The 17,045-nt window shown below is 39.2% G+C and overlaps 1 protein-coding gene and 1 long non-coding RNA gene across 3 annotated transcripts in view; one reads left to right on the plus strand and one right to left on the minus strand.

Annotated features, from left to right (window-relative positions):
- LOC122981340 (metabotropic glutamate receptor 7) overlaps nucleotides 1-17,045 on the minus strand; it is a 325,191-nt gene that overhangs the window by 107,155 nt on the left and 200,991 nt on the right. Inside the window, exon 5 of the mRNA XM_044350024.1 lies at nucleotides 4,857-4,994. Coding sequence (XP_044205959.1) covers nucleotides 4,857-4,994 — 138 coding nt within the window. The remainder of the gene's footprint in view (nucleotides 1-4,856; nucleotides 4,995-17,045) is intronic.
- LOC122981366 lies at nucleotides 11,085-15,939 on the plus strand. Of its 2 annotated transcripts, none has more exons than XR_006403221.1 (3): nucleotides 11,085-11,910; nucleotides 12,971-13,258; nucleotides 13,356-15,939. It is a non-coding gene; the product is annotated as an uncharacterized LOC122981366 (long non-coding RNA). The 2 variants fall into 2 exon arrangements; XR_006403220.1 differs by having other exon boundaries at nucleotides 13,388-15,939.

The raw sequence follows: 17,045 nt of genomic DNA on the forward strand, positions 1-17,045 counted from the left end.
AATATTTGTTTCATACAAATATTTTAAAAATTATTTGTTTTCAGGAAGAAAAATAAACCATGTTTAATACCAGCGTGCAGGTCAGTTACATCACTATCTCAGTGTCTCTCCTCTGCTCCGCTGTGACGTCTATCAGCAGGTCTCAGTGAGGGGAGTCACATCCACCTGCTACATGACGCACATTTCCTTATTTGGACATCAGTCCTGGAGTTGGGAGTGTTCCCCAGAGATAAAGCTGAGCTACTTCAAGTAGATTAGACTATTACAATGCACTTTTTACAGGTCTTCCTAAAGAGTCAATTGAAAGATTACAACTCATTCAAAACTCCGCAGCCAGACTATTAACAACAACAAAGAAGAGAGAAGACATCACTCCAGTCTCGGCTAGCCTACACTGGCTCCCTGTGTCCTCCAGAATCGACTTCAAAGTCCTGTTACTCGTTTTTAAAGCTCTCAATGGGTCAGGGCCGAGCTACATCAAAGACTCCCTGATTCCTTAGATCATCCTCTGCAGGACTGCTTGAGATCCATAAACTTTCCCAAAAGAAAATTGGAGATGCAGCTTTTTTCAATTACGCTCCCAAACTCTGACGTTAGAGAAGTCTCTCTTGAAAGCTTTAAACAATGCTTAAAAACATATCTTTTTAACCTTTCTATGATATGACTTTTACACCATATCATACTCAAACATGTTAATCTATTCTAAGGCTTGTATTCTTGTATTTTTATTCATGAATGATTATGTCTTTTACTTTAGATTTTTATCTGTGTCTCCTCTGTTTTAATGTAATACACTATCTCTCATTTCTCTTGTTTGCCTCCTTTTATTCTTCCTGTTAATGTTCTCAATTATTTATTTGTTTATCTATCTATGTGTATGTGTGTATGTATGTATGTATATATATATACATATATATATATATAATTTTTATTTTTATTTTATTTTATTTTTTTCTTATTTTTGTTTATTTTTTGTGAAGCACTTTGAGCTGCATTTTGTATGAAAGGTGCTATACAAATACAGTTTATTATTATTATTATTATTATTATTATTATTATTATTATTATTATTACTGACACAAGTGAAGTCCTCCCAAGGGAACACTTCATAAACACTTATTGTAACACTTTAATTTTCTAAAATTAAAAGCGTAATAAAAACAAAAACAGGATTTTTAAGTCTCTTTCCACTTTTATTCGAATACAAATGCAAATAATTTTGCTGCCTCAACAAATACAGATACAAATACAAATACTGGGCTCTCTGCACATACATCCTAAAATCCCGGCCGACAAGCCTCCCTGTGGTGTTCAAACAGTCCTGAACACATCCTGCAGTACAGGAATCACTTACTGTATATTTAAATGATTTTATATCCGAGGTCTTATAAAGAACAAAATATCTTCATATTGAAAAATATAATTACTTTCATCTCTTCACGTGGATAAAATCGCTGCAACATAAAACCTCTGAGTGTGACTGATGGTTTATTGTAAAGTCGCCAGTGAGTAAACCTCCTGTAACAAACCGAAAGCCTTTATCCGAACGCCGCAGCATGTGGCAGCTTTATTACATCAATAACATCTGATAGACCGTTCTTCACTGAGATTATGGGCATGATGGTGATGTGTGTGGGCACACGTTGCTCACCACACACACACACACACCCAGCATGACCAGGATTCATAAATCACAATTGTTGAGGGCGTCTCGTGTTTATTTTCTACAACGCTTGTAAAAAAATGCATGTGGAGTGTTTTCAAGGTGGATCCATCCGTCCGTTCATTCATTCATCGTGTTCAGGGTCACTGAGGGCCGGAGTGTATCCCAGCATGCACTGTGTGAGAGGCAGAGCACGCCGCGGACAGGTCCACCACCACAGGACGAACACACACACTTACATTCACAGCCACAGTTCACACTGGAGTCACTAATACATCGAAAAACACATGTCTGTGCTCTGCAGGAGGAAACCAGCACAGATCCAAACCTGGACTGTGCTGCTGCAGAGTTATCCAACAGTTTATATAAAATAACAGATGGTTAACTAATCCTTGGTTACCATTCACCCCTGTCTCTCTGAAATTATATATATATGTATGTATATATATATATATATATATATATATATATATATATTAGGGATGTGCAGAGGGCCCAGTATTTGTATTTGTATTTGTATTTGAATAAAAGTGGAAAGAGGCTTTAAAATCCTGTTTTTGTTTTTATTACGCTTTTAATTTTAGAAAATTGGTATTTAACATGTTTTTTTTTCTTCCCAAAAATTTTAAAAATAGTTTTGTATGAAACAAATATTTGTAAAAAACTCCACTATTTGTGCTTTGCCAAATAATGTATTTGTATTTGGGCACACCCCTATATACTATACACAAATAGTGTTTTTTTTTTTTTACAAATATTTGTTTCATACAAATATTTCCAAAATTATTTGTTTTCAGGAAGAAAAATAAACCATGTCAAATACCAGAGTGCAGGTCGGTTACATCACTATCTCAGTGTCTCTCCTCTGCTCCGCTGTGACGTCTATCAGCAGGTCTCAGTGAGGGGAGTCACATCCACCTGCTACATGACGCACATTTCCTGATTTGGACATCACTCCCAGAGTTGGGAGTGTTCCCCAGAGATAAAGCTGAACTACTGACACACGCTTCATGAACACTTATTGTAACACTTTAATTTTCTAAAATTAAAAGCGTAATAAAAACAAAAACAGGATTTTTAAGTCTCTGTCCACTTTTATTCGAATACAAATACAAATAATTTTGCTGCCTCAACAAATACAGATACAAATACTGGGCTCTCTTCACATCCCTAATATATACACTATATTCTACTAATTTGCAAGGACACCTAATTCCTCCTGGATTACTTTGTTTATTCTATAGTGACCACAAAGAGCTACAAAGTCTCAAAGACACAAAAACGACTACAAAGACACTCAAAATGACCGGCAGGGCCAGATGATAATAAATGACATTAAAACCTTGGTGGCATGTGGAGAGCTGTAATCAGAACAGAACAGGGTTGAACTAACATTTGCAGTGAGTAGAAGCCTCCGCTAACGTTTTCTTATAAAGGTCACAGCACTAAAGAAGCTTTAAAGAAAAGTCAAGTTAAAATCATTATCCTGATAATTCCTCATTTCTGTCCCCCCCCCCCCCCCCCCCCCCCGACTCCCCCTCCATACAGACTGATACTCATGCGGAGCTGCGTCTGGTTGAACGTTTCCCCCCCTCCGTCTGAGTCATTAGTAAGGTTTGATAGAATGAAGCTGTCTGCTGAAGCCTGCTGCTCGGAGGGTTCAGAGGGAGTCAATCATCCTGAAATGGCACAGAAGGCGTGTTCATTATGTAATTGAAGGTTTAGTTCTGGGGGGCACAGATGATCCCAGACGTCTCTGTGGTTTCGAATTATAATGTGGAAGGAGGGAAGTCACGGCACACAAAGGAGAACAAAGAGTCATAGTGAAAATGGAAAATGAGACGATAAATTAGGCGCCGGCAGATTATTCCGAGAGGGAATATGAATGTTTGTAAAATGAATATCTTTAAATATCATTCAGATAACGTTTAAGTGTCATTACTGAGAGCAGCAGATAATAGAGGAGGAGAGAAATAGGCAAGACAAGATAATATGTTCTTTTCCTTCAATCAATACTATTAATATAACAGGTTCATCAGTGTTCAAGGTCCGCTCACACTATCACGCTGGGCCTCTAATTGTTATGCATTATTGATTATAGACCAGAGAGACTTATGAGTTTGTTGTTTACCATCTCAAATGCAGCTACACTTTCCCGACATCCTCACTAGAAAAGATGCTAAAAGTCAATATACATTGATAGAGTTCATCACAGCTGTGATATTAGCACATTTCTTCTTTCTCTGAGCTGGTTTTCTGTGTCGGAGCTGCAGTGGAAGGTAAAGAAAGTTTAAACTCTTCTAATATTCTGATATAGAGCACAACGCACGTCATAACAGCACGACATCAGCTCTTACACAGCTGCACTTTATGCAAATCAGATAAAATGCTGATCATTTATATTTATACCAGACTAAATTAAAACGTTGCGTTGACGTTTGCACCCCCTGACTGAGCAAATATCTTCCACTGTGTTCGTGCTGAGACTGATTTTCTGCCTCCTCACAAGTGAAAACTGGCAGATTTTAAAGTAGCCTTAAAGAATAAGTCTGATTTTCTGTATTTCTGTATCTTATTCCTCCGTTGTTCCTTCATCATGAAGAGTTTGGTCACGTTAGTTTGTTTAGAAACGGCTCCAAAGACTAATAATAGCATCATGTTTTCAGTCTCTGGAGAGTAGTTCTGTGTAAGGCAGACGCTACTGAGCATGTGCAGGAACACGGCTCTGTCTACAGCTTCACCAGCTTGTTGTGCTGCAGATCACAACAAGCTAGCAAAGCTGTAAAGAGAACTGCGTTCCTGCACATGCTCAGTGGCAGGTTATTATCTTATCGCCATATTCTTACTCTTTGGTGCTGTCATCTGATGGGACCTGACCACCAACAAACTGTATGATAAGAACTGTTTTCTGTAGTCTTTATTCTTTATTTGGATTCCCATCGCTGGTCCTCTTGGAATCCACACAATAATAAAACCAACGATTTAAAATCACATTGATCAATCAACAGCATCACGTTTTCAGTCTCCGGACAGTAGTTCTGTGTACGGCAGACACTACTGAGCATGTGCAGGAACAACAGTCTCCTAGAGATTACGTTCATATACGACTAAACTGTTTAAAAAGTTGCAGTATATATATATATATTAATCTAAACATAATCTTTGCCTGGATGATGTTCACAGTGACTCTTACCTGTGCACTTCCTGCTGCTCTCGTCTTTCTTGGAGGAGCTCATCAGTTTGCAGTTGAAGTTCTCCTCCCAGTACTCAGCAAACCACACGTTCCTGCGGTTGTTCTCCAGAGTTCGAGATGTGAAGTACGCATCGAACCCTGAAAGGCAAGAAATAACAAGGTCAACTAAAGCAAAAAGCGAGTTCATTCGTTATCACGCAGCAGTGTGACAGCAGCAGCACTCAGGTGTGAACAGTCAAAACAAACACGAGTGTTTATCTGCACTTAAATAATTGCTTTTATGTACTACATGTAAAATGCTCTCAGAGATGAGTTCGGCTCTCCAACAGTCACTTCACTCTGCAGCTTTTGGCACCAAGACAAACAAGAGTGAACATTATTATAAAAATGACACAGGAACGTGTCGAGGTGATGCAGAAAAAAAACCCCAAAAATATCTTCTGAGCACCGACTGTAGATGTTCCAGAGTCATAAAACAACACGGCTCAAACGCTGCCGTGTGCATCGCTGTCCAAACACATGCCAAGACAACAATAAACCTTTAACATATGGTAATAAAATGCTTGGCATGAAGAGGAGAAATCCAAGAGGACTGAATAGAAACGGAGCCGTGGATCAGCAGAAATAGCTGTGAACATATCACCTATGCAAACATCACAAAGGGATGAGAGATGTGGAAGGTGGTGTGTAGGTTTCTAATCACATAAGTACATTAAGAGATTATCATTAACTATGAAGATAAACAAGAAACAGGTCAAAGGAAAAAAAAAAAGACAAAAAAAGAATTTCACTCAACCTCAAACAAATAACATAAATTATAAAATCATGAACATCAGAACAAGCTAAGATCAGCCTGTATAAATAAAACGTGTTATTATTAACACATATATTGTGAAGTCATCAATAGAGAATCAAATACATTTGTTATATTTTTTTATTTTTGCAGAATATTATATGTATAGATGAATCTGGTGACTTATATATATGTTGCTCTGTCAGTCATGTGATGTCAGCTAACGATCATGTTAATTATTGATTGATCTGGAAAATAATTTATTCATAAATAAAACATCAGTTCATGGTGAAACATATCTAATGTGATGTCTTATTTGTCCTAATTTTGGTCCAAAACCCAAAATATTAAAGTATAAGACCAAGAATAGCAACGAAAAATGACTCAATCATCAAAATAGTTGCTGATTCATTTTCTGTCGATCTACTAATCAATTATTAATCGACTAATTGTTGCAGCTCTGAGGTGAAGACTTGTGTGAACGTTGAAGTTCTTCAGTCTTAAAACACGAGTGTGAAACATGAACAGCTTCTGTCCGACCTCCCGTCTGGATGTGAAAGTGTTTGTGTGACGTCGCTCATTAAACCAGCAGGAACTACTGTCGATCATCAAACTCCTGATTTCTGTTGCTGCAGTCAAAAGACAATCATCATTTAATCTCAAACACACGATGCTGTAAAAGAAACGTAACGCCAGCAACAAGCTAACAAGCAAACAAGCTAACTGTCGGCTCCATGTAGGCGGATCACTCCGTCTGATTTCCAAACAGCTTGGACAGCCTGCATCAGTCTGCATCAGTCTGTATCAGTCTGTATCAGTCTGTATCAGTCTGCACCAGTTCACATCAGTCTGCATCAGTCTGCATCAGTCTGTATCAGTCTGCATCAGTTCACATCAGTCTGCATCAGTCTGCATCAGTCTGTATCAGTCTGCATCGATCTGCATCAGTCTGCATCAGTTCACATCAGTCTGCATCGATCTGTATCAGTCTGTATCAGTCTGCATCAGTCTGCATCAGTCTGCATCGATCTGTATCAGTCTGTATCAGTCTGCATCAGTCTGCATCAGTCTGTATCAGTCTGTATGATATATGGCTGCTCAATATGAGAAGTTGACAGTTTGTATTTTGTTGTTTATGGGATGTTTGTTACTTTCCAGCTGAGAACCAGACAGATATGTCACGATTACAAATACTAAATAAAAAATGTTTAATTTCGTTTTACTCGATTCTGGAAAAATCTGAACGTGATCATGAAGCTTCAGCTGCTTTTTGGCAGAAATAATGACAATGACTTGATAAAATAGAGGAAAATAAGCAGGCAGGTAAAATCAGGAAATGCTTTCTGATAAAAGTTCATTTTAAGAAGAGACTTGAAGGAAGACACTGACTCAAACAGCCTGATTTCCTCTGGCAGGTCGTTCCAGAGCCTCAGGGCCCCTCAAGGCCACTTAAGGCCCCTCAAGGCCCCTCAAGGCCCTGATGGCAAAGACTCTTTTCAGCCTGGACCCTGGAAGAGACAGAAAACCTCTGCCTGAGGATTTCAAACTACGCACAGGTTCATAAGGGATTAAAAGGTCTAAAATATAATCTGGAGGCAGGTCATGAAGAGCCTTAAAGGTCATCAATAAGATCCTAAAACAAACGGGGATCAACGTTAAGAGGCTAAAACAGGTGTGATGTGATGGTTAAAAGCCTGGCAGCTGAGTTCTGTACAGTCTGCAGTCGTTTCACAGTTTATTGATTAAGAAGAGAAAAGGCTGTTGTAATAATCAAGGTGCGAGCAGATTTTGATATTTGAATAATCGTTTAAATAATTTTAAAGTGAAAATGCTAATTTTTGATGGTTCGAGTTTCTCAAATGTAAGAATTTGCTGCATTTCTGCGTCTTGGACTGTTGGTCGGACAAAACAATACATTTAAAAATGAAGTTACACTGAGCTTTAGGAAATGGTGACGGGTATTTTTCACTGTTCTCTGATGGTTTATGGACCAATCAATGGATCGATTAATTTCGAAAACAATTTGCAGATTAATAGATAATGAAAATAATGGTTGCAGCTCTAATCTGCACTATTACCTTGGAAAGTCAGTCATTAAGCAGCAGCTAGCTGCTAGCAGCCGCTAGCTGCTAGCAGCCGCTAGCAGCTAGCAACTGGCAGCTAGCCAGAGAATGAATGGCGGTCTGACTGGAATAACAACCAAGTACGTCGTCTTCTTGATATTTGGGCAGATCAGAGCTTCTTCTGGCTATTAGTGACACACTTTGGTTCACTTGGATTTTTTTCTGTGTGAAAAGAAACCAAACCAGTAAACTTACCAACTCCTACACCGATTCAGACCTGAACAGACACACTAAGGGCCCTATTTTAACGATCTAAAGCGCACGTCTGAAGCGCATGGCGGAATTGCATTTAGGGTGTGTCCAAATCCACTTTTGCTATTTTAACGGCGGAAAAATGGTCGATGCGCCAGGCGCATGGTTCAAAGGGGTTGTCCAATTGCCATCGCTATTTTAACAACGTGGGCGCTGGACAGGAAAATGACGACTGCGTCGGTCTTAAAATAGCAAAGAGACTTGCGCTGAGCTTAGCGCCGCTCTGCGCCGGGCGTAAGATGGGGCCCTAGAGGTTTGAAAATTCAGACACACTTGTATTAAATGACCTTGCAGGATGACGGCATGGTTCAGCTGGTAGAGAACATGGTTTAATCTGCGACTTATGACCGCTGTATTTAGAAGACTTTCCGTATCAGAGGTATCAGTTATAGAAGAGCTGGACTGATAGTGAATTACTTTACTCACTCATGGTGAAAGACTCCATCTCTGCTCTGTGGTGTACAATTTAAAGCCTGATCCTTATCAAATCACTTGAGCCTGAAAAATGATAACATTTCAAAAAAAAAGCATTAGCAATAGAGTCAGAATCCATTTTTCCCTTTGTTGACAGCTTTGTCTCGTCCACTTCCATCGTTCAGATCCTCACAACAGTCGGTGCAGGAAATTGAGTTACAGAGATAGGAGTCCTTTATCTGAAGAAGCGCACTTACAAATATGATTCTCTCTCTACGTCTCTGACACCGCTCAGATGTCCTTGACACTCTGTGATGATGTCACTGACGCATTAATTTTAATAATTTCTGACAGGCTAAAATTAGGATCTTGACCTCTTTAAGTTTCTCTGCATGCGGCTCCAAGTCAGCAGAGAGGAAGACGTCGGGGGGGGGGGATAAAGGCAGACATAAAAGAGCCGCAGAGAAATAGAAGACAAGAGAATAAAAGTTGAAAAGAGTCCATTACAGCGAGAGATGTAACTCATAATTCATTCAGTGATGTGCTGATGTGCTGATAGGGGCTCTGGGAGGGAAGAGACCGAGCTTGGCCTCCTCCTGCTGGGGGGGGGGGGGGGGGGGGGGGGGGGGGGGGCGGATCCTCCAGACTCTCCTCGGCTCTGCAGAGTGAAACGTCTGATACTGTAGATCCCAAAACCTTCAGACATACACAAGTCTGTCAGGTGAGATCAGTACTCTGCATCAACAATAATAAACAAATAAATAATAAATGTGCTCTTTTTAACTGACTTTACACTCGATGTTATTAGTTATTAGATAGTTATTTCTACCATCTAACTTCACTGTTTGTCCAATAATTATTTATAATTATAATATAATATAATAATTATTATATACAGTTATTCACAACTTCTAGTTTACAAGTTCAACTGTTTAGCCAATCATTTATTAATAATTATACTATTTCAACCATCGATTTATGACTTAGCTAAGAGTTTATTGTTTGAGTGAACATAGCAATGACACAACACTGTGTTGATGTTGTTCTGACCCGGTTTTAGTGTTATTTTTTATTTTCCTGTTGGGTTATTTACTCAAAGCTTATTATAATCAACATGTCACAGTTTGTTATTGATTGTTAATAACTTGTGTGTCTTTTGAATGTCACATGAACATCATTTTGTGCAAGAAACAGAATATTTGTGACAGTTTTTAGCTAAAGCTTGTTGTGTGTAACAGATTGCTAAAGTTAACCTGATGTTGTGTTGCTGCTGTATTGATCCAAGCTGGGTCATATTTTGAACTGTTATTCTTTGCTTTTAGCTTTTTATTTCAACCATTCATTATTTTCACTGTTTAGACGTCACTGTTGGCTTGCTAACTAGTTTTCATGCAATCTCAATCACAACATGCAATAATGGTATTTATTCAGTGTATCATCATTTCTACTTTTTGAAGAGCTACAGGACTCAACAATCTTTGCACGTGTCACCTGGAAGCTGCTGCATCGGTCACTGACATTACTGACTTTCTCCAGGATAATTAATCTTTCTACTGAATCATTGATACAGGATTTTATTCTGACTGTGAAATCTCTTTGAGTGCAGCTACAATGCAACAGCGTGGAAACAAAATCTGGGGCAGCCATGATGGCCATCTCTTGAGATATTTTGACAAGTTTCAGTCTCTGTGGGCTGCAGAGGTACAACTGTGCCGGCACCGTCTATTTAAAGGGAACCTATTATGCTCATTTCCAGCTCTATATTTTTATTTTTGGCACGACTTTTTTTGCACAATTCACAGTTAAAAACTCCTTATTTATCTTCTACTGGTCCTTTATGCAGCCCCTCAGTTCAGCCTCTGTCTCCAACAGGCAGTTTTAGCTCCTGTCTCTTTAAGGCCCCGCCTCCTGATGAACCCACTCTGTTCTGATTGGTCAGCTTCAGGAAGCTTCCTGAGGCGCGGCCATATCAGAGTCATGTTAAATTACCGCCGATGAAAACCCAACATTTCCTGCTTTACTGCTTCATATTAAAAGCTTTTAAATGACTAAATAACAGGAGACTTTTATTGTGAAGAATTTACAGAAAATGAAACAAGTTTCTCACTGAATTAGCGGAGCTTCGTTAGCTTTGCTAAAAACCAGTCAAAACAACAACATCTGGAGATATTTGGAGCTGTTTATTGAGCCGATCAGTTAGAAATAATACAGAGAGGAAGAGTACAAGCAGAAACAACCACATTGATGATGATGTTTGATGAAGAGCTGCAGACGACCAGCACACCTCCAACAGGTAAACTACTGATTTTACTTTGCTGCTGTGAGATGGAGTCATGGCTCAGCATGTTAGCAGAGCGGAGCAGCATAATGTTAGCGGAGCGGAGCAGAATAATGTCAGTTAGTGTAGCGGAGCAGACGACCATATAAAGAAATCTGTTACCAGTCGACGTCGACTCGGCCTGAAAGTAGTAAAAAACGTTGGAAACCGAGCGTTCAGATCAGATCTGCTGCTCACAGACTACTTTCTACTACTTACTGCTCCATACATTTAACTCAGTATTTGACATGTCGGCTATGTTTAATATGAACATCCGACATTGTAACATTATATATATATGACTGATAATAAGGGTTTTCTGTTCTTGAGATGATGAATAATGAATGTAAATATAAAAACTCAGCTATTCGGTCTCACATTGATATATTCTGATTGTGATGTCATAACTTTCACTCCTAAATGTTCTTTGACAACAGTTACAGTCTGCATTTACTCTCCACGAGTCCTTCAAACATCTTATTCTTCCAAAGCTACAGAACAAATGAGTAGACATTAAACTGTATCTGACTGCAGGCCAGATTATTCCTGCAGCATCTCCTCGCAGCTTGAAAGGAAACTAAATTAGAAACGTCCTTGTAATTACTCTTTGGATTGGAGCATTAGTGCAACAGTATGCAGGGCGTACATTTAAAAAATGTGGGGATTCAACAATAATTGCATCTGGATGTAACCTCAAGGGCGAACACGGTGTTTGATCTTAATTTATATGAATCCATTCCCTGATGGGACGTAGCCTACTTTATGGAGCATAAAATGTCAGATCTGAGTTTGTCTTCAGGTCCTGAGGAGACATTGCAGCAGCAGCAGCCACTGAGCAGAAAAAACAACCACCCACACTATTGTTTGATGAACACAAAGAGCAGATGCTTTTATTAACATGCTGCACACTTAAACTGAGGTTCCCCTGCTTTTGTTGAGTCATTCAGATTCAGTCTTCATGTCAGCGACCTTAAAACTGTCTTTTTACAGCCTTTAATACATTTACAACCTGCTCTGTGTAAAGCATCTCACAGCTAACAAAGGACAAAAGTATGATTGAACATTAATTACTTTGAAACAGAACCAGCATGTATTTGTTTTTGTTTGTCTCACAGGGTGAAAACTAATTTAGCAGCAAACAGGTAAAGACCAGAGGTTAGTGTGTTAAAAATAAATGCATTATTCCTTCAAGCCTGTGATGTCAGAGCGAGAGAGGCTAATTACTGTAAACGCCTCCAGGCTCCACATTTACATTTATTATTATTTTTTTTTAGGAGTGCAGACAAAAACTTTAGGGGCAAAGAAATGTCATTAATGCATCTCTTTCTAACGTTGCTCATACTGTACATTATGCAGAAGACGCAGAGGCAAACTGAAGACTAAAGACTTTCTAAAAATAGGATGTACTTGCTGCCTAACGAAGGACAAATTGTGCTTCATGAATCATAGATCCAGTTTCAAACAGCAGAGAGCTGCTGATTGTTTTCAGGCTTTGCAATAACTAATAACAAAGCAGAACTCCTTCTGTGAGCTGCTGTATTAAACAGATGATGAATGAAAATAATATATAATATGTAATTCATATGTATTAATGACATTCCACGCTCCCGGTGCAGATTGGATAGGTTAGGATTTAAGATTTAATCCATTTTTTATTTATTTTATTCTACACTTTTATTAATTTTCCCCTCGATCCGCATGACTACGTCTGTGTTTTTTTTATTTGATTGTGCTCCGGCTTGTAGGGGACCAATAATTCAGTAATATAAAATCAATTTTAATATTTACTGATAACCCTTGAAGATAGGATTTCTCAGTCTCTGTCTTCAGTCAGCTTTAGTTTAGTTTTTAAATCTGCTCTGTAAATAAATTGACTTGACTTCATAAGATAAGTTATAATATCTGACAAATACTGTAAATTAAACACTTAAAATGTCCTTATATCTGCTTATAACTACATTATAATGTGTTATAAACTATTATTAATGATAAATACCTTAAAGTGTTACTGATTTAGTTTGCTTTAAAATGTGGTGTGAGTAGTAAAACTTACCAATATTTATATACATGTATGCAAGCAAGATTACACATACAATCATTTTTAAATGGAAACATGTAGTTAACCCTGAATTCTGTGTGTTCGACCACACGGCGGACTACTTGAGCTTTCTGCAGTTTTTTTTTGTCCGCTGATAAATATTTCTGTGGGTCACAGACTTCGCTGACAGAGCTGTGTAAAAGAGCGTCAGGCTGTTGTGACATGAATTACCACACTGTCAACCGCTGCGGAGCCCAAAGTCAGAGATTTTCAGGGTCAGATAGTGTCTCCGTGGCTGCTGCAGGTTTGTTTTTTCATTTTACTTTTACTGAAAGCAATGCCAGCTGAAAACTTGATTTATTTTTTAAAGGAATGTCAGCGTGAGAGAAAATTCCAATTTATTTCCTGCTGACACACTGCTGGAAAACAAAAACTCAACACGTCCTTGATTTGAACAGAAAGCCGGTAAGCTGGCTCTAATTGCTATTGAGTGCTAAATGAAAGACACTGTTTTTGAATTCACTCTTATCAGAGTTACCTGAAACTTTTTCCATTACGGCAGCAATCATAAACTGCATGAATTACATCTCGCAGAGGAAACAAAGTTTAATCAGGAGAGACGAGTTTTCATCCAACCTTCCATCCAGGACATCCTTCAACGCCCTCCAGCTCCTCCTGGGGAATCTCTAGATGTTCCCAGACCAGAGGAGATATGTAGTCCCTCCAGCATGTTCTGGGTCTGCCCCGAGGTCTCCTACCAGTTGGACCTGGCTGGAACACCTCCAGGGGGAGGAAATGACTGATTCAGCTCCTTCGTCACCACAACGGTTTGTTACAACACCTGCATAACTGCTGATGCTGCACCGATCTGCCTGACAACCAGAGGAAGCAGTCCACCGTTCTCCAGCAGAGCACCACGTTAAATTAATTCACTCAATGAGCTGAGTTTTGTTCAGTTAAGATGAGATGTATCATGCTCACCCTGTAAATAAATAATATAATATAATAAATGTAGCCGGGTGGTAAATCGGTTCAGATGTAATTTTCCACTTAGGTGTGATATAGCTCTCAAAGTTGTTTGGATGTTAATAAATGTGTTCTTTGTTGTTTTCTTTTGAGTGTACAATTGTTTAGGTTTAATTAAAATGTGAAGTAAACCGTAAGTGGGCTGTGACAGTCTCACTTGTTGTTGCTGATTTTGGTCACAAGGCGGCAGCGTTGAGCAATATTATTTTTGCTCCGCCAAGTGCATTGGTCTTTCTTCCTGTTTACGTGCGAACAACCTGGAGATTTGCGTTTGAGTGGTTGATGCTGTGACTCCATCGTGTAAAGTAGTAGGTAAATATACATATATCTTGTAAAATATCCCTGTTATCTGTCGATATCTTACTGAGATGGTTTGATTTAGACGCTCCTGGAGTTGATGTCCTGGGATTTTGACGTCGACCACTGTGTTCTCAGTTGCATAGCGAGGTAATGTTAGCGTGCATAAAGCTACACCATGCTATTGTATTTTGTTACTAGAGAAAATGTACAGGTGTTACATTCATTTGAACTCTAATTGAAGGTAAACGACAGTGTGTTGAGTTGTGCAGTCTCCGGGGAGTTGGTGAAACTTTTTATGTGTTCTGTTGATAGTCATAGCCCACTGTTGTATTTTGTTTTGGTTATTTTTCTTTTAAATCATTTTTTTGTGTTAACTCTGCCACAAGCTGTGAAAGCACATGAGCTGCTCAGTAGTTTACACACTCTGTTAAAATGACCCGCTGCAAATGTGGTCAACAATATAATTAAAGCTACAAGAACCCCGGAAGTAATTGTGTCCTGTGTGGCATCTAATTCCACAGGCTACATAAATAACCTCGTCAGGACTTCTTCACATGGACTGATTACATTTTGACTTTGAGGAGGAGCTGCAGACAAAAAGTCAGAAGATCACCAGAGTTGGTAGAGTTCATCCTGAAGGGAACATGAACATGTGAAACACATTTCATGACAATCCATCCAACAGTTGTTGAGACAAGGATCACATTCGGGATAAGAGTCATCCTCTGGGATGTACAAAGTTTTGTTCCAATTCATCTGCCGGAAGTACAAAGTTAGACCTGCTGGTGGCGCTAGAGGAGAAGTCAGAGGGTCACTGAAGTCAGTGAGATTCATCCTCTGGGGAACATGAATGCCTGAACTAAATTCATCTAAATCCATCTAATAGTTCAGAGCGACAGACCGACGTTACTGCACATAGAGAAGAAAAAGCAAAAGAAGTCCAGACAGAGAAAGATAACAAAGGAAAAAGAGAAGAAGAAGAAACATCTCATCAACATCTCAGGATCAGTTATGAGCTCAAACGAGCGTCTGCTGCAGACAGAAGTGATGCCACTCTGACCCTGTGATAGCAATAACTAATCAGAGTGTAATTTGGCGCGCTACATTTCCTCTCAGACGTCAGGTAATTGCAGCACATGCATAATGAAGGAGGCTTTGAAGAGGAACCCAGGAGGAGTTTCCTCTGAGCTCTCTCACTCAGCTATTGATTGAACAGCAACGCTTAAATCTCGCTCTGTCTCTGCAGCCCACATACACACACTTCCACATCCTCCTGTAAAACACCATCGTCCGCCTTTTAATGACGCCATTAATCGACTTCGCTCCCTCATCCACTCCTCCTCTGGCTTCGTGTCTTTCACAGCTCTTGTTCACTTTTAAGTGCCACCATCCCGTCTCTCTCTCTATGTCCTCTCGTCTGTCAAGTGTTACTTAATTGGGACTCACAAAACAACAAATAATGACTTAATGATTGATGCTTTGACTGAGACTCTGAACTTCTTGTCTGCAAAGTGATTTCAGCATATAGGAGCTGCTTTCTGTTGAAAAAAGGCTGTTTAAGGCAACATGTCAGAACACAAAGCTCATACAAGAAATACTGAAAGCAAACAGATTTGGCTTTCAGTACAGAAACTGACATGTTACTTTAACGTTTATATTAAGTATTGATTTTTCCTCCACTGATATTGTCTGAGATGAAAGGTTACATCATGTGAAGAGTTTTGTTCATAACTGATGAACAAATCTGTTACAACCATGACTCAGAGATTTACAAAACTTGAGTCAAATCTGAACACAAAGACATGAAACATATATTTTTATCATCATCTCTGATGTGCATCATGAATAAACCTCCATCAATCTGCTGACAAACCACAGAAACACGACGCTCCATATCACTGCAGAGCTCACTAAACACCGAGAACACCTGAGGCTGATGGGAATGTCTTCAGTTTTGCAGCTATTTGCTCATAAAAATATTGGACAAATTCAAAGTTTGACCAGAAGATGGCGCTAGTCAGCGGATCATCAAAGTTATTACATTTCATCCTTGCAGGATGAATATTTGCACCAAATTTTGCATCATGTTTTGTTTACAACTTCAACAACGAAGTCTTTTGAATTCATTACTCTCTGATTCACATCTCTGACTGGCTTCTTCTCCATAGCAACGGCAGCCGAGGCTCATGGGTATCGTAGTATTCTGAGCCGTCCGACAAAATTACAGATAAAACGTGACTTGTCAGAAACAAAGTGTGAATACTGTAAACCTGTAGGATCATCACATCATCCAGGACAGTCCTGAGTTTCTGTGTTCAGTAACATCGAGGAGATCGATTAAAGAAATATTTAAAATGTGAAAACAGAACGAGGAAAAACACTTCAGAACCAGCGGCTGCTTCACAGCTCGATGGAGGTGTGAGAGCAGTCAGAGGATCACTTTATGCTTCACTGTGTTTTTGTAGTTTTGGCTCCTTTTAACTTGTTGTGTAAAGTGTCTTTGAGTATCTTGAAAGCACTAATAATACAACATAAAATGTTGTATTATTATTATTATTATTCTCTACAAAGTCAGTATGATTCATCTTCTGGGTTTGTTGTTGACATCTACATCCACAGAGCCAGGCTGCTAGCTGCTAGCATGGCTAAAAACATGTTAGAGAATGCAGAGAAACCTAGTATGATGAAGATTTTAATACTTTCTGTCATGGAGTCTGGCTCTTTTTGGTGACCTTGTAACATATGTTTTCTCTCCCTTTTAGTTCCTTTTCTTGCCTTTTCTTCTCTGCTGTATAAAGTGAAACGACTTCAGACTCAGTGTCACACAGATGAAAAGACCTTGTGAGCTGAGGTCAGTCCTGGGCAGCAGCGATGTTCTCCCTGCGTGAGGCGGCGAGCCCAGAATAGGTTGTGACGTGCGTGCAGT

This window comes from Thunnus albacares, chromosome 4 (genome assembly GCF_914725855.1).
Source record: "Thunnus albacares chromosome 4, fThuAlb1.1, whole genome shotgun sequence".
In the NCBI taxonomy this organism is placed as follows: domain Eukaryota; kingdom Metazoa; phylum Chordata; class Actinopteri; order Scombriformes; family Scombridae; genus Thunnus; species Thunnus albacares.